Source organism: Suricata suricatta, chromosome 7 (genome assembly GCF_006229205.1).
Source record: "Suricata suricatta isolate VVHF042 chromosome 7, meerkat_22Aug2017_6uvM2_HiC, whole genome shotgun sequence".
In the NCBI taxonomy this organism is placed as follows: Eukaryota; Metazoa; Chordata; class Mammalia; order Carnivora; family Herpestidae; genus Suricata; species Suricata suricatta.
The window spans coordinates 15,023,207-15,044,751 of record NC_043706.1 but is presented as its reverse complement, the minus strand read 5'-3'; the positions used below and the strand labels follow the sequence as shown (position 1 = coordinate 15,044,751).

The 21,545-nt window shown below is 44.1% G+C and overlaps 1 protein-coding gene across 1 annotated transcript in view; it reads right to left on the bottom strand.

Annotated features, from left to right (window-relative positions):
• The window catches only part of RANBP9 (RAN binding protein 9), an 88,676-nt gene that overhangs the window by 9,154 nt on the left and 57,977 nt on the right, over nt 1-21,545 (bottom strand). Inside the window, exons 6-12 of the mRNA XM_029945563.1 lie at nt 14,568-14,752; nt 11,855-11,967; nt 10,355-10,463; nt 8,009-8,199; nt 6,970-7,114; nt 3,669-3,790; nt 1,943-2,094 (exon numbers count right to left, since the gene is read on the bottom strand). Of these exons, the coding sequence (XP_029801423.1) occupies nt 1,943-2,094; nt 3,669-3,790; nt 6,970-7,114; nt 8,009-8,199; nt 10,355-10,463; nt 11,855-11,967; nt 14,568-14,752 (1,017 nt within the window). The remainder of the gene's footprint in view (nt 1-1,942; nt 2,095-3,668; nt 3,791-6,969; nt 7,115-8,008; nt 8,200-10,354; nt 10,464-11,854; nt 11,968-14,567; nt 14,753-21,545) is intronic.

The window sequence follows — 21,545 nt, the reverse complement described above, 5'->3', positions numbered from 1 at the left end:
CTCTGGCAACCAGCAGTGTAGGTTCTCTAGAGTTGAGAGTCTGGTTTTTGTTTTTGTTCGTTTCATTTCTTAAATTCGCAGTATGTGTGAAACCGTGTGGTGTTTGACTTTCTCTGACTTATTTCACTTAGCTTTACACTAAGTCTATCCACGTTGTCACAAACGGCAAGATTTCATTCTATTCTGAGTGACCTTCCACTGCGCGTGTGTACATGCACCCCCACTGCCTTATCCCTTCATCTGTCGAAGGACACTTGTGCCGCTTCCACAACGTGGCCGCCGTCAGTAATGCTGCTATAAACACAGGGGTGCGTGGTCTCTTAGAATTACGGTTTTCACTTTCTTGGGCACACACCCAGGAGTGGCACTGCTGAATCATACGGTAATTCTATTTTTAAGTTTTTGGGAGATCTCCAAACTGTTTTCACAGTGGCTGCACCAGTTTGCAGTCCCACCAAGCGATCTGACACTTCAATTGAAAAACTGTTTAAATTACATATTCCACCAATTTTATACAGCATAAAAAAATCATAATTAATTGTTTCTTTGATAGTTCAGGGTCACCACCAGAAACCACAGTTGTGCGACCCTGTGGCTGAAGTCCGACACAGGGTGACTGCACTGCTGCCCCCAGCCCAGCTCCTGACGGCACCGGCGACGGATACACGCGGCTCCTTCGCCTATCATCCTCGGCGAGCAGGTGGTGTTCCGTCTACACAGGTGCCGTACTCAGGCAACATGCGGGTGGCTGCTCTCAGGCCGCGTGTGGTGCCGCGAGGCGGTGCTGACGGGGCACCAGGGCTCGGTCAGGGTCAGGAAGGGTGGGCAGAGGCCTCGTTCTCAGGGCCACACCACACGCGTCCCTCCTCTGTTGTTCGCACTTCTTTTAAAACACGCAGGAGGGGCGCCTGGGTGGCTCAGTCGGTTAAGCGTCCGGCTTTGGCTCAGGTCACGATCTCATGGTTCGTGGGTTTGAGCCCCGCGTCGGGCTCTGTGCTGACAGCTAGCTCAGAGCCTGGAGCCTGCTTCACATTCTGTGTCTCCTTCTCTCTCTGACCCTCCCCTATTCCCACTGTCTCTCTCTGTCTCTCAAAAATGAATAAAGAACATAAAAAATTTAAAAAAAATTAAAAAAAAAAAAAACACGCAGGAGAGAATGTTTACACCGAATCACCCTCGAGCCCAAGCTGATGCAGGATTACAAGATAATGTCAGGGCTAGGTTAGCATTTCATAGACTTGCAGGGCTGCCAGGACTTTTAGGAGTACGGAAAAAAACACCTCTAGAGTCTTAACATCTCTATAACGGACAGCAACGGTGACTTAACTCCATCTACAATGGACACACAATTGGGACTAACGTCCTCAACTGTGGAGTTCTAGGCATCTTCCATCTACCCCAGGCATCAACCCGGAAGAGATCTGAAGATGCACTTTAACTACCTGAGGTTCTGAAAGATGACCTCATGCCTCAGCGATCACCATCAACATGAAAACCACGCATACACACCGCATTACTGCAGCCCTGAACGCTGCTTATGGAAATAAAAATATCTCAGATTGGTAGTTTTATCAGCAAACTCACATGTCTCCTAATGACTTTGCCAATTTTACAGCTAAGAAAACAAAACTAAAGAAAGCTGACAAAGGGCATAAAATGCCGACAGGCAGCAGAACTGGGACTGACTCTGCACTGGTTTTTTTTTTTTTGTAAAGTAGCCTTCAGGTCCCGCACAGAGCCCATGATGGGGCTGGAACTCAGACCCTGAGATCAAGACCTGTGCTGAGCTAATAAGTCAGATGCTTAACTGGGCCACCCAGCTGCCCCGAACCCATACTTTTTACCTGAAGCCCACCACGAACTCCTAGTACTCCGTGCGTGACAAAATTAAGTTTTAGTGCCTCTGACACACCTAGAATCTTTGAAGGAAAAACAAACCTACCTTCAACATCTTTTTATTTGCCGTGTTCTTGCCGCATTCTCTCCGCAGCTGCTCACTCATGGCCTGCAGCTCTCTTCCAAAGTGAATCATTCTCTCTATGGCGGCCTGACTTCCTCCACACAGCTGGCGTCTCAACTGACTCGAATCGACTTCTGTGAGCAAAACAGACAAGTATTTTACTCTCTTATTAAATGGTGCACCATGGAGACATGAACATAAGTTGCTTATGACATTTTGAACGCTTCATTTGGTAACTACTACCTAATAGCTTATTTAAATATGCAGTTTTCTTTTTTTCGCTTAATAGGGAACATTGCAGCTAAACAGTCTACTTCATCTAGGTCTCAAGAATCTAGGCTCTAGTCTCCAGCACGCGGTCCAAAGTCAGGTGACAACCTTTCGATTCAGGATGCCCCTGGAATCTGAGGGAAAGCTGAGAAGAAAGGTTAGGCATGATTCTCTCGAGCTACATGAAGCAGCCCGAGGAAGAGAAGCGTGCTGCCTCTCCGGCTACCCTGACACGGAGCACAGACCGGACAGGAGGAGTCCTCCAGGCGAGGAGCTAAATGACTCCAGTAAAAACACAGAAGACACCATGTTATCGCAGGATCAATTACACGCTTTGAGAAAATAACTGTTTAGTATGTATCCTGGTTGACAATAATTGCTGATCAATACTGTAACTATATGAATCCCTATAACATATAAATTACGAATGATGATAATTAACATTTACTAAGTGCTTCCTTTGTGCCTACTAGCTTTTCACATATTAGTCCATTCAATCTTCACAGTGGCCTATGAGGCAGTTGCTATTATTACTGTACCATTTTACAGATGAAGAAAACCAAGGCACTGAGCTCTTAAGTAACTTGGCCAAGGTTACACAGCTGGTAAATGGCAGCTGCAGAATCCAAATCCGGGTAGTCTGGCTCCAGAACTCTTTGGATTATCCTCTGCATGTTGAGGGTGCTGGTATCTGAGAGAAGAAAACTAGGCTACCTTGTTAACTACACCCCTTGCTTGAAAAATGGATTACATGCTGAACACATAATCCTCAACAACAATCCTCAGTAAGGACCTTTTAACCCCTAAATACTCAGAAATCTAATGAGTTTTAGGCTCCAATAATTTTCATTCTCCAATTGATGGGAAAGTTTACTGGTGGTTTAACATTATGGTACAATTTACTCCACAAGTTACCAACAACACAAAACTATGCATGCTAATGTACTGATTTTTGGGGGGCCAGGAGCACAGTGGGTCATACTGAAGCACCTACTATGCACAGTCACATATATTAACATTAAATTAAGAAACTGATTAGAATGTACAAAACCACCTCTACCCATTTGGCCTTTCCTGGCTATACTGTATGAAGTGTGTGTATATATACACTGTACACTCAGTATAAAAACATTCACATCCCCAACCCCAAAGACCCTACCAGACAGTCCGCACCAGGCAGAGTATGGCCGGCTGACGCCAGCTCGGAAGCGAGCGGAAGCCAGCCCGGCCCTGAAGGCGGGCTGGGGCCTCACCTCCGCTCTCTAGCAGCCCCTCCCTTGAACAAGGCAGTTCACAGAACACGTTTTCTTGTCAAATCCAATGGCACACACATAGTTAACTGTGTTTTTATGCTCATCAGCTGGGAATCAATACAAGTAAAAACATAACCTTGTAGTCATCATTTTTTATTAAAAATGTAAGAAATATCACTGCAGACCCATTTCGGTGTCACAATCTTCCATTTCATGGTCATGTTTAGAGCTACCATTTAGGAACCCATTGGATGAGGTCTCTCCAACCCCGTTGGAGTAGTGCTCTGTCTCCATGTCCACATCGTTACTAGAGAAAAAAAAACAAACAAACCCAACTTAATTTTAGAAACGGCATCCTTGAAGCTTAGTTTAAAATAAATTACTACTCATAGCCTACTTATAGGCCGACTTCGGAAAGCAACAGCAATCTGCAAAAATAAGGTATCTGGTTAAATCTTGAATGTCTTCAAGGCCAGTATGCAGCTGACCCTTACAAAGTTGTACTCCTGGAAGGAGAAAAAAAAAAGTGTATGTCCTAAAATGCAGTGGTTTTCTGACTTTGTATCAAAATGGGCAAATTCCTTTTCACCTGCTTCTCACTTTTCCAAGTCAGACCTGCGCTCCATTCTGCCCCGGGGGCCCCAGCCTCACGCCACAGGCATTTCCAGCAGTGAGGGCAAAAACGGGGAAAAGCACCCTCTCTAAACAAACTATTCCCGGACCCCAGTGGTCCCTCCTCGCGCCTCGTGCCCTCGTATTCCTCTCTTCTAGGATGAGGTGATCTCCGGTGGCCTCGACGTGGTGGCATCTGTCCCCGCCGCTCAGAAACACAGACTCCCACGGAGGCGAGCGGTGATCCGGAAAACCACGCTGGCTGGCCCTCTCTCCCTGGCCCGCCCCCACCGCTGTTTCTCTTCAGTTTAAAAATGCTATTTCGGGTGTTCAGGTTGCTCCTCATTTTCACTCATGTCACATTTACTGAAGAACAGCCCTGTGCCAGTCACTGTATCTGGACACACTGAGCGCATGGCACTTGCTCTAAGAATGATAAGCACCTCCTCTTGAAGATCTCGCCAGTGAAGATCCAGACAGCCATTATGCATCCCAGAAGGAAACGCTTCATGAAAATAGAGAGGATGTTTAAATTAAAATGCACTTTTCTCATTAAAAAAGCACGTACACTGAATGCAGACAAGCAAAAGGCGCTCTGTGCACACAGCGCCAGAGGTAACCGCGGGGAGCACCCTGGGGTGAGTGTGTGGGAGCACTGTTCCTATCGGTGAAGCGTGTATGATAATGAGACACTGATAGAGGGAGAAGGGGGCAGTGGCCCCAGGACGACTCCCTCCATCAGTCAGAAAAGCTCGCTTATTGTACTTTGATGAACTTTGAGAGCTGATTAAAGAAAAGAAAAATCAAACTTTAAAAATAATGCTTAATTCTTGAGATCATAGCTTTTAGTGACCTTGATATACTAAAACTTGTTTCTTTTTTTTGATAATTCAGTATGGTGTTTGGTAGGGATCCTGTCATTCAACACACTCAGCCTCTGAGCCCATTTTGTGTGTCCGTGCTACGGTTACAAGACCGCCTCTGCAGTGGAAGTTCATCACAAGGAGCTAATCACGAGGAGTGACCACATTTGGTGGGGATGTAGCGTCCTGGAAGAGTAACAAGTGAACTCAGTTTTATACAGCCAGGCTTCCAGGGATGGGAGGGGGGAAGAGGAAGGTAGCGGGAGGGGAGGGAGCGAAGTTGCAGATGGGGTGTCGGGGCGGGGGGGGGGGCGGGGTGACCTAGAATAGAAAAAGCACACGACCAGAAGTCCAAAATCCTGGGAGGCAGTCACTGTTCTGCAACTTACTAGCTACTAATGATTGACATTTATTGTTGACAACAATGAAAACTCATTCACTTTTCTGGTGTCGGCTCTGCATCTGTAAAATGGGTTTAATGGTTAGTACCAGCCCGGCTACTTCACAGCAGGTTGTCAGGAAAGCCTGCACCAACCACAGAGTAGCTGTGTGTTAATGGTCCCAGGCAGCTCGCCAGCTCACCCGCTTCCCCCACACCGCACAGAGAAGCTGCTGTGTCACCAAACCCTTCCGGTGAGCTGGCTTCCCTGAACTCAAGTAACAGGTCTCTTTGGCAACTTCCTGCCTCGAGGGGTACTCAGCGACAAAGCCACCGACAGTGGCAGAACCCTGTAGCCAGAACGGAGTGCTCGTGTTCTACATATAAAGTACATACACCTGCCTACATAGTCCGTACAGAATTTTGGTTATGACACAGTTCTCTAACCTCTTACTTTCCAGTATGTCATCTCTGCTGTGGAAGACCACCCTGACCTCCTCCGTAAAAGACCATGTTTTGCCTCCTCTTCTCACTCCACGCCTGTGGACCGCCGTCAGAGCCCGTACACACCACACGCCACCGCTTCGGGAAGCCGGCACTCGGGACAGATGACCCGGGTATTCTTATGACTCTCCTGATTCGCAAATGCAGGTTTTCACACATCTGCCTTCCTCCAGAATCCCATTTCCCATTAGTCAGGCTCTCTCTCCTTTGGTGAGAAAGTTTTGCACTGCTGAACATTCTCCCCAAAATGGGGTGTGACCAATCAATTCGTGTTGTAAGACCAAACCAACATCGGGCTGATAAAATCTACTCATTATTTTTCGTTTGTATAATTTTTATCATTCCACTGGTCCTGAACCAAAGTGAATCCAGATGCTGGATGATCTGGGCAGGCCGACTTTGTAAGAACTCGTATTCAGATGGTCCCATTCCATGAACCTGGAGGTTCACAAACATTCAACCCGAATACATGAAGGTGATAGTAGCGCAGGGACACAGACACCGCCTGTCTCTCGGCTCTGGAGTCAGAGCACGCCCGGGAGCCGGTCTGACCTCCGCTGTTCCTCAGCTCTGGGCTCGTGCTGTGGGTTTACTGAATGACTTAAGGTCCACCTGCGGCTACAAGCAAAGACCCCTGAAGTCAGTCTTTCAAAAAAGATTCTTTGTCAAGTTAGTTATTTGGAACTCAGAAAAGCTGATACACATTTACACCAAAAAGGCCATGCAGAGAGAAAAAAAAAACAGTTGCTACTTCTAGAGAGTAACTTCTAGAGAGTAAGCACACCACTGTGACCTAACCTGCCAATACGGCGGTGGGGGGGGGGGGGGGGGGGGGGCATTTCCGTGACCGCCCGTCCAGGCCGGGCAGTAGGAAGACTAGAGGCAGGGGGCCGGCAGAGGGAGGAGGGCTGCGGGCTCTGAGGAAGAAACGAGGGCAAGAGGCTGCTGGTGCCCTGGGAGACCGAAAAGCTCTGGGGAACTCATTCCCTACCCTTTTCTTCTCTGAGGACTTGGGAACTCCCCGACCCCCATCGTGGCGACGGAGTTAAAGTTTTCCAAATGATTAAACATGAAGCCGCTAGTAATTAGGTGGCTTAGAGTGACGAAAGAGCTAAGAAAATCGCATACCTGGTGAAGTTGTTAACTTGCTGTGATCTTGACATGTTTATGCTGTTCAGTTCTGGTACATTCAAATTGGATGACTGGTGTTTACTATGGCAATAGGACTGATGTGCTTTGTTTGATATCACACCGTTACTACAACTTTCAAAACCTGGGGAAAAACAAGGAAAGGGTGCATGAAAATAGAAACCAACACCAACTTACTATGCAGTTGTAATGACTATATGTCCATATTCTGATCTTGCGTTTAAAACTTTTACAATGTATGAGAGTCACTGCGTTACTTAAAAGTAAACAGATAACTTCTTTCAAAGGACAGAAGGCTATCCATTGTGGGCTGTGATTACCACCTCCTCTGACAGTTACCGAAGGCTTAATTATGGGCCTTGTTTAATCCCCCAACCCCCCCCCCATGAGGCCTGTGCTCTCATCGCTCCCATTTAATGTATGGACACACTGAGGCTAAGGAGTGGTCTACGCCCGAGTGAATGTTTGAAATTCAAGAGGGGAGCAGTGAAGGGTACCGACGTGAGAATCGTGCACACTGTGCGGGATGGCGATGGAAACAAATCGAGAGGGAGTAACGTAGAAAGGTGCACACGGACTGAGGAGAAGCAAAGGCGTTACTCTGCGACAGGAAAGAGGATGTGACCTCTGTTTCAGAAAGTTTAATGTACAGAGGAAAGAGAACACCTTAGGAACAGAATTAGAGAGACCGGCTAAGAAAGAAGACGGAGGAAGCCTGGAAATAAACCCGTGGGAGTGATGTCCTCAAAGGCAGGAAAGGAGAGAATTCTGGTGACCAGAACACCAAGAGCCTTCTAGAGAGCCCACATGTTGACCTTTGTTTACGAAGATCTGCTAATAGTTGACTCTCAGAAACAGCTCTTCTTTAAGCCACCTCCTGGTACTAAAAACACCTGAGTCTGACCCACTTCGGATTTTTCTTCCAGGACAACGGGAGGTTAAGTATGCGCGCGGGCAAAAACAGCTAAGTGGAGACGTCCACGTTTCAAAACCCGCTCACTTTGGTTCAGAATCTCACCGGAGAAATGCACGCCGCTCCCCTTGCCCGGCGCCAAGCTGTGGATGCTCGCTCCATGGCTGGGGCTCATGCTCGGGCTGCCGAAAGGTCGCGGGCTCACAGGGTAGCTGTCCTGAGATTTTGGACTCCGGCCTCCCAGACATCGGACTTCACTATCTGTGCCGTTCACCATTTCTATAAACTGACGCACTCTAGGAAGAGAGGAGACAGATTTACTGGGGCCGTTTTCAAAGAGCAGGTTATTTCGTAGCAACAACAGCTCTCTGAACGGAAATACCCGAAGAAGTTGAATTTATCAGGCAGTATGGCCTTTAGATAGTGTGCTAAAAACACTGCATCTAGTTTCATATATGGTACTGCTTACAGTAACTTAAAATTTTCCAGAAAAATCAGAGTATAAGGCTAAAGACACTCTATCTCCTTAAATTAAGATTTACCAAGAAAATGAAGCTATATGTAGCTATAATCAAATCAAAATGGACTTCATTTTTGAAGCTAAAATAATTTAATCAAGTAATGTTTGAGCTTGGTGGCAAGTCACACAAGACGCAAGAAAACGATGCGTTTTCGGTTACACGTGACCCAAGGAGCTTGCCTCCCGCTCTTCCTCACTCCAACTCCCACTTGCAACCTTGTAACCGAAATGTGCCACGGGGCGCCTGGGGGGCTCAGTCGGTTAAGTGGCCGACTTCAGCTCAGGTCATGATCTCACGTCTGTGGGTTCGAGCCCCATGTCAGGCTCTGTGCTGACAGCTAGCTCAGAGCCTGGAGCCTGCTTCAGATTCTGTGTCCCCGTCCCCCTCTCTCTCTGACCATCCCTCGCTCATGCTCTGTGTGTCTCTCTCTCTCTCAAAGATAAATAAACGTTAAAGAAAAAAAAATGTGCCACACTTAAAATTTTACTCTCAAGCAGAACAATTCTGACGCCTAGCTCACAGGGAAAGGGTTTCTGGTGGGGCGCCTGGGTGCCTCAGTCGGTTAAGTGTCCGACTTGATTTTGGCTCAGGTCATGGTCTTAGAGTTGTGGGATCAAGCCCCCGAAGGTCGGGCTCTGTGTGGGGTGCAAGTCTGGTTGGGACTTTCTCTCTCCCTCTCCCTCTGCCCCTCCCCCACTCGCACTCTCTCTCAAAAAAAGAAAAACAAAAACGAAAACAAAGGGTTCCTGGTACTTAGAGAGTTGAAATATTAAGCTAACACACACCTGAATTTTAAAATAACAAAGATTCCTAAGACCAATTTAAAAAAAAGCCAAATTACGATGGCTACTAAGAAAAGCTGCAGACACAAAGTGTCGGCAGGACGTGGGACGCCAGGAGTCTGGTACAGCCCCGGCTGACACTGTACGGTGGTGCGGGGCCGCGGCGCTCTGAGGGTTAACTTCCTCAACAAACGAGACAGATTTATCAGAGCTCCCACAGTCCACGTCCGAGGCCCCACACGGATACTCGCACACCCCTGTCTGCAGCAGCTTAACGCACAAGAACCAAGTGGAAGCAACCCACAGGCCTATCAAGTACTCACCTTCCACAGGAAGGAAACTCTGACACGGATACGCTAGAGAAATAACCCGGTTACAAGAACGGAGACTCATGGTTTCTTTTATGTGAGGTGCCCAGAGTCGTCGAGTTCAAGTTTGCAGAAACAGAAAGAAAAATGGTGGTTGCTGGGAGCAGGGGAAGGGAGAAAGGGGACTTCGAGCGTCCATTCGGGAGAAGTTCTGGAGGTGGGTGACGGGCGACGGTCAAAGCCACGGGCTCCACTTCCCAGCGCACAACCGCACGGGCGCCTGGGGGCTCAGCCAGCTAAGCGTCCCACTCCTGATTTTGGCTCAGGTCAGGGTCTCACAGTTCGTGAGTACGAGCCCCATGTCAGGCTCTGCGCTGACAGCTCGAAGCCTGCTTGGGATTCTCTCTCCCACTCGTTGTGGCCCCCACCCCCACCCGTGCACGTCTGTGCTCTCTCAAAATAAACTTAAAAAATAATACGACAGAAGTGCACGTGCAACAATGGCGAATGTCACGTACATTTTACCAGAGCTCTCAAAAGCGACACAGACTTACAATAAGGTACTTCGCAGGAGGAAAAACATACCTGTCTTCTAAATACAATTTTAGCATTTTAAAACACAGTTAGATCCACACACGAGCAGAAACACAGCGAGAGGTGCCATCTGCTCATAATCCTAAACACAAAAGTGTTTTTTACAGACTAACATGCTGTATGACAAAATTATATGCAAATGCCTGGCATGAGGTGAAACAAAACCTATTAAAACACAAAAATAATTCTGATCATATGTAACACACACATATATGTATAAAAGAACATTTTGTTAAACAAACTCACTTTAATGTGAAAAGGAGATTAGGATTTCTTTCAAGTAAACTTGGGTATAACTGTTGTGTTGTTTCGATGGCTTCTCCCATTCTTCCTGCTAACACTAATTTCTGAATTCCTATTTAGAAAAAGAAAGCACACGATTACTTTTTTAAGAGTAGAAACATAAACTTGGTGGCAAAAGATTAATTTTTTCAGAGTAGAAACATAAACTTAGTGGACCGTCAAAAAAAGTTAGCAAAAAAAGGTATTTAAATTATTGTGATTAACGTCCACTTCTTTTTTATTTTAAATCATGGTTTCTTTTAGGCACTCGAGGAACAATTTCAGACACATTAAAGAATTAGAAAAACACATACTTTCATGAACTATTTTTAAAAATCACCAATTAATATACAAGTGATCTAGGGAAAGGAATCTTTCCCACAGATCTAGGGATCTGTGAAGCATCACTGGAGTTTTCAATGCGAAGATGAAAAAGAGGGACATGATGGCCCAGCAATGTGGTACTGGCTTCTCAGGAAACTCACCCCCAGCTCCTCAACTTACACACTAAATATGTCAGCTTCCATCTAACAGCCAATCCTATCTCAATAGAGTGGTTTGTTTTTTTTTAAAGACCAGAGATAATATTCAAAATGCTTTATCACATGTGGTAACATTGGAACCCAGTACTAAGAGAATGGTGGTCTCTGAGTAAGGTCTGAATTCAACATTCACTGAGTGTTCCCTGCCGTCAGGTAGCCGTCCAACTGCATGGTGAGCACACAAAAAGAGTAAAGTGATCATCTCCTGTTTGCCAGAGCTTAAACAAGAGTGAGAAGGACAGACAAGCTTACAGCTGGTGACAACACAATGGAATAAGTGTTCTTAGAGCAGTGGGACTTCTAAAAAACATTGTTTTCCTCCATCATGATTTCACCCATCTCGACGTTTCGATGCCTCTCGCTCGGCTCATCAAGCCATCCCCGCCCTGGGGACTAAGCGCGCCACCTTTACCAGGAGGCTAACTGTGGGAGGTACGCGCTGGCCCGCCCTGGGGAGGCCGGCCGGCAGCTCTGGCCGCAGCACTGGGACTGAGCAATAAAAGTGTAAGATGCACACTACTTTCAGTTCAGATGGCAACTGAAACGCAAAGACTTACATTTCTCTTAGATATTATCTCTGCTAGTATCTGATCATATGGGTTTACTTTACCAACTAAAAAAGTTTGCTAAATGTTTACTTCCTAAAAGCTAAAGCAAACATTTTTGAAGAAAAAATTTTTGATAAACATTTCTTATAAAACTTTCTCCAAAATTCTACCGTTCTCCATCTGGATGCTAACACAGTCTCATGTGAATTTTCTTTATGGTGGTCTTCAAAAATGTCAATGAAAATAAATTTCAGAGGCATCCATTTTAATATATTTGAAAAGTTTTTAATTTAAAAAATAAAATTTCTAAAAATTGATATACCCAAACCTATAATCTGAAAACAAGTGTTATCCATGCACCACAGGGTCCTTACTTTGTCTATTCTTAATGGAAGCTAATTCTTCTAGAACCGTCTGGTCTGTAGATCTGGCAAAGGCCTCTGCTGTGGCACAGTACCCATGGTGGACTAAATAAGATGAAACCATTCTTAAAATAAAAAGAAGAAACACACATCTTTTAGTCAAGAGAATACAGGCTTCATACCACAAGTTATATAAAACAAGATCTACTCTGATGTTACAAAACCAACCTATTCCCTTGAAACCAAGCTTTAAGAACCTCAACTTTAAAGTAAGTTCTAAAAAAAATCGTTTTGTTCTATTCAGGTCATATTTCCGACAAATCCCACGTGGAGAGTGCTCTCCCTCGGAGTCACTACCACGAGAGAGGCGAGGACGTCACATGGCTCTCGATCCTTGGCCCCTGTGGTCCCGGGGCTCTCTTATTACCCCATCCTTCTACTCGATCCCACGGACCGTATCTCCAGTTTCACCTTACCGCGCGGCTTATCCCAGGGAACTGTTGGCATTTTATAAAATACGGCCGTTTTTTAAGCTCTGTGTGCGGCGTGGCGCTCAGTTCCTTTCTCGGCTTGTCAGCTCCGAGAGAGGGGATCACAGAAGGGGAGCCCAAGGAATACTTAGGTGAACCGGAGAATCTTCCAGAACAAAGTCTATGGGGGCGAGAATACTAATCAATGAGAAGATGCCCTTCTAATCTAAGTCTATTCGTATGGCTGTACACAAAAACCACTCAGATGTGATTTACACGTTAGTGCCACGCTTCCAGAGAACAAGTTTATTTTTTAAAAGGTCATCAAGTGGTCAAACACACTTACATCTAACCACAAAAGGTTACAAAGACTTAACTCAACACTATTAACCCCAAGAACCAATATCTAAATATTCAACTCCTAAAAGAGCCCTCACCTGGCCCTACTAAGGGCCTACCAAAAAGTGGCAGGAAGCTGCGGTTCAGGGTAGAGAGACTGAGGGGCAAATCTCCAAGAAACAAGGTTTTTCATTTTATTTGATCTAATTGGTCAAATTAACGTAAAAGGGTAGGGAAGAGCTTTTCTAAATAGACCCCCTGGGAGGTCACAGGGAACATCGATTTTGTAAAGAGTGGGTGGCGGGGAGAGTCCTCACTGGACTCTGGACCACGGACTGAAGATGAACAAGGTTTCTTCTACTACCCTGCTAGGATGCGCGGCGGCAACCATTTTTACATCAGGAAAGAGATGTGGCCCCAGGACAGCCCCCCAACGGCGCTCTAACTCCTGGTGACCCCGAGGGTCAGCCCGGCTTCACTGCTAGGGCAAACACTACCGGTACAGGGCTCCTGTGACACCAGATGAGAACGCTCCGGGGAAGACGCATGTTTTCCACATTACCATCATGTCTTCCAATCATTATCTCCCCCAAAAAACACACGCACGAAATTCTGTTGTGTCTTTAAATTTACAACTGTTCAGAGCAATTACATAGACATTTAAGGCAAACCGTCAAATTGATGGCCTCTCAAAGCCTTTGCTATTTTCCCAGGTGAGGGGACAGGAGTGAAAATGACGATTTAAATATACTGGTACTTAATTTTTAAGTCTACGCTATTTCAAGCTTTCAGAGCTACCATTCAGTGCTACTGACACCCAGATGCCATCTCTAGCCTTTTAGCAAAGGTACCGGCTAAAACGCTGACTGTCACAGGACTTGCATTTTCCTGCTGGAAATGCATAATGATGTCCATAATGAAATTCTACTTCTTCGTAAAGAAGGAGTTAAGATAAAGGTTGTTCATGTTATAGTACTTTTATTGACACCCACGGTTTGCTGTTACCCATTCCGTACCATCCTGAATCCTAAGCATTCAGGAATCCTCACTCCTTTCCTAGCTCTTTGATCTTCATTCCTTTTGCTTCCTCTTAAAGGTCTAATAAGAACATATAAAAGCAAATTACATTAAAAATAATTAGTAAGATTTTTAAAAATTCCTTCAATAGAAAGCTTTTGGTCAGATTTTCCTATTTGGAACAGGGGCAATTAGAGCCTCCCTGAATCTACATGAAAAAATGGTAAATATTTAGCACGAAAGGAATCCTAGTAAACAAAACTAGCTGATACTATTCTGATAGAGCAACCCCTACACTGGACAAATTTAGTCAAGTCTTGAAATACAAAATGTACATCCCAAGGGTGTATTCCAGTTCTTTAACTATAGCATTACTTTGGTGCTTATTTTAACTAAATAATATTTTTTTTATCCCCATAAATATGGACACAGCCAAGTTCCTGTCCAAAAACGACTGCTCCTGAATCATACAATCTAAGTTATCATCCTGGTTTGTCTATGCATTGGCACTATTAATAACAGAATCAAGTAGCCTATGGAAATCATGAAATCCTATTACTGAGGATAGCAAATGAATGAGCACAAAGCTACCTAGTGTCACTGTATTTCCTCCACCAAATTAGTAAGACCAAATGCAAAATTATTTTTAATCGTTAAAGTAGAGTGAATTACTTTTTATAGAGATTAAAATATAATCAATACATTAAAATTACTAAGACAAAAAATTATTTTTAATTGTTTAAGAAAAATATAGAGATTTAAATGTAATCAATGATACACTAAAAATTTTTAGGATAGAAATTAGATTAAAATGCTTCAATAAATATTCCTTCATCCTAGACGAATGTTTTATAAAAAACGTATTCTTGAGTAACCCCCATGCCGAGTTCTCCACTTACTTCTGCATCACGGCCTGCCACTCGCCTTCCCGGTCTCCGACAGGAAACCGGTCGATCTGGGCCTGAATTTTGGTTCTCCACTCCCGCATGTAGTCTTCTATGTCAAACACGAAAGGGTGCTGCCCGAAATTGGCATCCACGACTTCTCCTGGCGTTTGGAGCCCCACGGTGGGGTATAAATTTGGCTGTAAGACAACACATTTCACTAGCACCTGTCTGTCTATCCGTTTTATGTTAAAGACTTACTCATTCTTTCAATTGCTACCTTTCAAATAACAGACTTTAGTTCCTGAATAGCCTAAAATCTCAAAGCCAGTGGAGAAAGAAAATTATCTAAAGACAATTAAAAGCAAAAACTCTAAATGAGACTATAGGCTTGCCAAAAAGTAGCACTTCCTAAAATCATCAAGAAAAAGTATAAAGCCACCTGTTCTATTTATCAGAGGTTGTGTGTCATTACATTTCTAATAAGCAAAAACACAAGTCTTGCTCTTAGGAATATGTCACCTAAGAGTTACACATTAATTCACGTGTAAACACACTAATTCAGATTTATCCTTTTATATATGACATGTCTGATGCATTTCTAGAAACGTCATGCAAAGACTAGTTACTGTAGAAGCACAATTCTACCCAGGCAGGCACCACTTTAAGTTTACTGATTTCATTTATCTGTACATTTGGCACGCCATTATAAAGGGGTGGTGGTAAGAATTTAATTATAAGCAAAACACAGTGCCATTGTCTATATAAAAATAAAAGACTAAAGTACACATATTTGAGGAGCAGAAAGGGATTTAAATAACTAAATTCACAGAGAAATGCATTTAGATCTATTCCAAGTTTTGAAGCTAAACAATCAAGTGTAATAGTTTCAAGTACACCAAAAATACAGGAGTCCTTCTGGCTCTCTATTACTAGTTGTTGTTATCTAAAGGGCGGACGAGTTACTGAGCGTCTACTAAATAGCAGGGTTTAAGCTCGATAATAATCCTGTGAAATAATTATTATTTGCACTACAAAGATAAAGAAAGTGAGGAGGGGGGTAAATTAACTTGCTCATGGTCTACAGTGTGACAGAGAAGGGACTGCAACACAGACTAATCTGACAACAAATCTAGGTTTAGTTCTACTTTAGTAGACCCACTTCATCTTTATTCTCTGTATGTTATGCCTTATTTCCTTGCTTTAATGGTTATCACAAATATTTTCACTACAAAATCAGGTGAAGATGAAGAGTAGATAATTTGGACGTGACTATAAGATGCTTAGGTATCTTTCACGGCAAAAAGCTAAGAGGGTGTGTTTAACAACAACTGATCGATCAGACAACCAAAATCAGAAACAAACAATACTGTGTGAAAATGAGGAGAAACAGACTTGCCCTGGATTCGGGAAATAAATGGTAATGCAACGTATGCAAATGCCCAGATTGCGAACCAGCCAAACTAGCAAGTTTTTACAATTTTCAGCCAATGATAAGTGAGCTACTTGTTCCAACCATCTCGTTTCACCCTGCAGAAAACTGAAACCCAGCGAGGGGCAGCATGCGTCTGACCGCGAGCCTCTCTCCGCTTCCAGCACACGATTCTTCCCACGGAACTCCGGAGCCAAACCTTGACGCCTTAAAACAAAACTACACAAAGCCTAAGACTCTTCACGCAGGTAACGACAGAGTGAAAGGCAATCCTGTTTGTGACGCAGAATATGACTCTGATCATCGGCACTGCCCACACAGGGACGCTCTCTAGGGTGCGCTAATCTAAATTTTCCTGACAAATTCGGGAAAATAATCCTATCAACACCAGAAAAGAAAAGCAACACTCAGGAAAGCGCCGATAAAACTGTGCCATCACACAGCTTAAGACTTCCCTGTGACAAGACATGCCATAAACGTTAAGACAGCGGACTTTAGAGGAAGAAGTCAGCTACACAGATAAGGATCAACATTCCCAACGTAAACAATGTTCTCACAAGACAGGACAAAGCTTAATAGGCCAACTCAAGTTTTTTTAAAGTGGTGACAGCTATTCAGGCAATTTGCAGAAGAAATGTAGAATAACAAGGGAAATATGAAGAGACACTTAACCTCACTGACCTCCCTAACATACAAATTAAAACAAGAACTTTTTGCCCCTTAGGTTAAGATTTTAAAAGCTGACAATACCCAATGTTGATGACGGCTGAGCCCTCTCACCCACTGTACACAGCAACGTACACAGATATAACCGTTTAAGAAAGAAATGTGGCAAAATCTACTGAAACTGACAAAGCAATTTCACTTCCTACAGAGAAACAAACAGAATGCCCTGTGGCACTATTGTAATGGAAAAATATTTAAAAGAATGTCCACTCACAAGTGGTATTAGGTCACTGAAACTCAGATTATGTATATAATATATATAATAATTATAAGGCATATCATCATTTTATGTCTAAGAAAAACACTGCCCATTAAATGCGGCAGACCGCAGAGGCTAAGATGCACCCCAATGTTATAAATGTCAAAACAGAAGGGCGCCTAGACGGCTCAGTCGGTTAAGCATCTGACTTCGGCTCAGGTCATGATCTCCAGGTTTGTGAGTTCGAGCCTCACACTGGGCTCTGCGCTGAAGTGAGGAGCCTAGCTGGGATTCTCTTTTTCTTCCTCTCTCTGCCCCTCCCCCACTCATTCTCCCTCTCAAAAATAAACTCAAAAAAATTAAACGTCAAAATATGAAAAAAATGCATCTCAGAAATTGTGTAGTACATCATACAATAAGATATTATTAGAGAAACAAGAGTAAAAATTTGTATGCTGACAAAGAAAGATGTCATATATATTCCTAAATGCAGAAAAGCAACCTAGAGACTAGTACATGAAAAGTAACTATTTTTTATACCACTTACTGAACTTTAAACCTGAAGAACTGAGGAGAAAGGAATTAGTCCTTAAGTGGCTAAACCATACATATAAAAAAAAAAAATCTAACAGACTATTTCACTTGCTGGACTACAGGTTTCTGAAACAGAAGACAGCAATGCTCAACGGTTTTCAGTATAGTCACTGAGCTGTGCAGCCATCACTGCTATTTAATTTTACACCATTTTCATCATTCCAAAAAGTAACCTTGTATCTATGAGCCGGCCCCCCATCCTGTAACCCCTGACCACCACTCATCTACTCTCTGACCCTACACATCTGCCTGTTCTGGGCGTGTCACACAACCAGAATTCATATGCTATGTGGCCTTTTGTGACCGTTTCCTCTCATTTAGCAGAATGCTTTCAAGGTTCTTCTGTGACACAGCATGAATCTAGGTTGTGGAGTAAAACAATGTCTTCTAGGAAACTTGCTGAATTAAGAGGAAAAAAAAAGATCACCCCTTCTCATGAAGAACCGGACAAAAATGAAAATAAGGGTCTATGAAGAGAACAGAAAAATAAATCTAATTTCTATTAACCTATGAAAGATAAAGGCAGATATTAAAAGTCATATTCAAAAACTAAATATACACAGAATCAAATTCAATGGCATAATCTTGTTCTAAAGAGGTTTTCTAATGAAAATGAAAGCAAATAATGTTATCTCTAAAATGTAGATTTCAAGTCAGCCTAAAGAACTGGAAAACAGCATCATTTTAAATGAGAACAGCTTCAATAACAAAAAAGAAAGAATTTACCTAATCCCAAACTGAATTAGGTTTATAGACAGACATTTCTCAAATAGGTGAGGTGAGCTGGGGACGAAAGATTATTCTGGAAAAGATGTAAGGTTTTCAAAACCATGTACACATCCTAGGTTCCATGAGAAGAAGAATATAGCCTAGATAAACTGTTTTTCTGTAAATACACTCCCTACCCATATTTAACGCTACAACTGGCCAGTGAGAGATCACAGGGAGGGAGAGAACATACAGAGACCTCTTTGGTGAGCCCTAAAGGAAAGGATTTGCTTTTTCTTTCCTTTTCAAGTAGCGGACTGCTGTGCTGCGTGTGGAAGTCCCACAAGATGTAGAATCGTATGAATAAAAAACTCTCAGAATGACTGTATTTAAAAAAAACCCCAAACTTGTAATGCCACCATAACTACCACTTTACCCACTGTTATTAAAAAGCTAAATACTACCACTGATTAATTATAGACAAGGCGAAAAACACAACCGGTGATTCTAAAATGGGACAAAAGTAATCAGAAGGCAACACAAAAACAGTCAACAAGTCTACAATGGGCTTAGTCTTTTCCAAATTGTCACCACTCACAAGTGAGGACAAGAGCTCGTAATGCATCTGCTTGTTCCGACAAGTTGGTTCTACTTACTCCGGGTCACAAAAAGAGGAAAAACGCCCCCAACACCCAGCCACCACAGCCCTTTAGCCAACTACAGATGAAAACTCCAGAGTTGCCTGAAGCCCCTGTAATGGTTGTGAGCCACGCCCACCTGCCCCCCACCCCCCGCCCCTCCACAGAAGCTCTTCTCTGAAGCCTCCCCTCCACGGGTCACATGAGCCCCAACTTGTCCACTCACAGCGTGCTTCTCCCTTTATATTAACTTGTTTGCCTGCTACTGAATCATTCTCATCAGCAAATAAACATCCTAGTAAATAAAAAAAATCTTTCATTGCTTCCACCACCAGCCACTACATCCCACTTGTTTCCTCCCTAGTGCAGTCAAAACCCTCCACCAGGTTGTCCGCACGCCGTGATTTCTCTCCTCCTATTCACTCTTAAACCCTTTCCAGTGAGGATTTCTCCACCACTCAGTTGGCTGAAACTCTGTCAAAGCCACCAAGCGACCTCCACTCTGCAAATCCGCCGGTCATTCCTCAGTCCTCAGCTTACATGAGCTGCCACAGGGCATCTGACACTGCTGCTAACTCGTTCCTTCTAGAGGCGTTTTCTTCACTCGGCTTTGCAGACACACTCATTCTTAGTCTTCCTCCTCCCTCACCGACCGCTCCTTCTCCATCTCCCCTTGCTGCTCCCGTCTCTTCTCCCAAACACGCATGCCCCTCTTCCCCGCCTACACACACTCCCTTGATGACGTCCTGTGGTCTCATGGCCTCCATTTCACTTATACAAAACTCAACTCCAGATCCCCCCGCCCCCCAAAGCCTGCTTCCTCTCCACAAAGCCTCTATCAGTAAGTGACATCGCCATCCTGTCCATTCCTCAGGCTGAGAATCTCCAAGTGCTACCCTCTTTCTCATACTGTCTGGCTCTCAGCTGAGATTTTGTTCAAATCATATTGATTTTGGTTTTTTAATTTAACTCTTTATCTGTGACTTACTTTGGTATAAACACAAGACAAAATCTCAAGATTACATTTTTTTTTCAAAAAGATAAATACCTGTTCCGTTACTGCTTATTAAATAATGCTTCCTGCTGAGTGTGTTGATTTTAGACTCCAAATTTTCCTTGGTTTAGCAATGTAACTTCGAATTCTTTTTTTTCCCCTAGAATTCTCTTCAGGAATATTAATAATCTATACGTTGGATGACTACTCTGTGCCTCTGATCCTCCTGTCACTTTTCTCAAAATGTCTTGGAAACTGGAATGTGCCTTATCATCAGTGGCACCTTGCGTGTGTCTAGTCAGGCAGCTGCGGGGCTGTGCCCACACAGGTGTGACTTTGTTACAAGAGTGTCTGTCCTGGTGAAACACGGACAACTGCAATGTCGGCCAACAAGTCATGTACGAACCAATTAAGAAAGAAGTATCAGAGTCCTGATTGCTTTCAGAAAACCTCTGGTTAATGCCTCTTGGGAATATTAAAAAGGGCTATCGTCAAGGCCTAGGCAATGGCATCAGGAGCTTAGAAGAAAATGCCAGACACAACGGACAGCTCTTAAGAAATGTTCTCGACAACACAGAAGACACCATCGTAGAGAAAACCACAGACATCAACCCTGAAAAAGTGGTCTCAAAGGTCAGACTCTAGACATCAAGACTGGGGAATACCTTCATCAATCTATATTGCATATTTTATTTTTTTTTTTTTGGTTGCAACGAGTGATACTGATGAACCTATATTTAAATGGGCTGAAAGATAATTCAGTGAATACAAAAGAAAAATTCCAGGTAATAAGAAAGCATCATATCGATGCCTGTCAGGTTGTTTTCCCCTGAGTGTTATGCGTGTTGCACATGATAAGGGACAGTCTTTGACTCAAGAATGTATCTGGAATCACACCAGTTCTCACATCTCTAACAAGGGGAGTCACCACCATCTCCTGCCTCAGTTTCTGCAACGGCCTCCTCACAGGTCTGCTGGCTTCTTCCCTTACTCCCTGCCCCCGTCTAGGTCTCAACCAGCAGTGAGTGACCCTTTAAAACTTACGTTATACCTCAAACCCTGCAGGGTCTCTGCCTTTCACTCCAGGTATGTGCCGAGTCCCTACAATGGCCCTCAGGCCTCCGTGATCTAGCTCGCCCTCTCCCACCAGGACCTCGGACTCACCTGGCACTCCCGCATGCTCCCACCTCGGCAGGGCTCCCCTCACCATCCCCTCTGCCCGGGACAGTTCCCTACATTCCCATTCAGCGGACTCCCCTCGCTTCGCCACAAGTCCCTGCTCGTGACTCACCCTGTGCAAAGGTGAGCAAGCTGCACACTCACTTCTGTCTGTGCTACTCGCACGTTTTCTTTCTTTAACAAGTCCTTAAAATCGGTCATGGTTTACTTGTTACTATGATATACTTGTACACTTATAATGTATTTATTCTTAGTCCCCAGCTTGACTACTTCAAGAGGACACTAACTTCCACCTGCTTTGATGAATGACGTTTGCCCAAGCACAGGACCTGTCACCAGCAGCCACTCCGTGTACAACTGCACTAATGAACGACCAGAGCTGCTGCAGAGCCTCTTGCTGAAAAGTGCGGGGGGACCAAGCGAAGGCAGGGACGTCACAGGGCGTATTCTAAGGATCAATTCTGATTTATTTTTTTAAGCTGCAACGAAGTTCCCTTGCGCAGTGACACCCCGAGCAATTTGG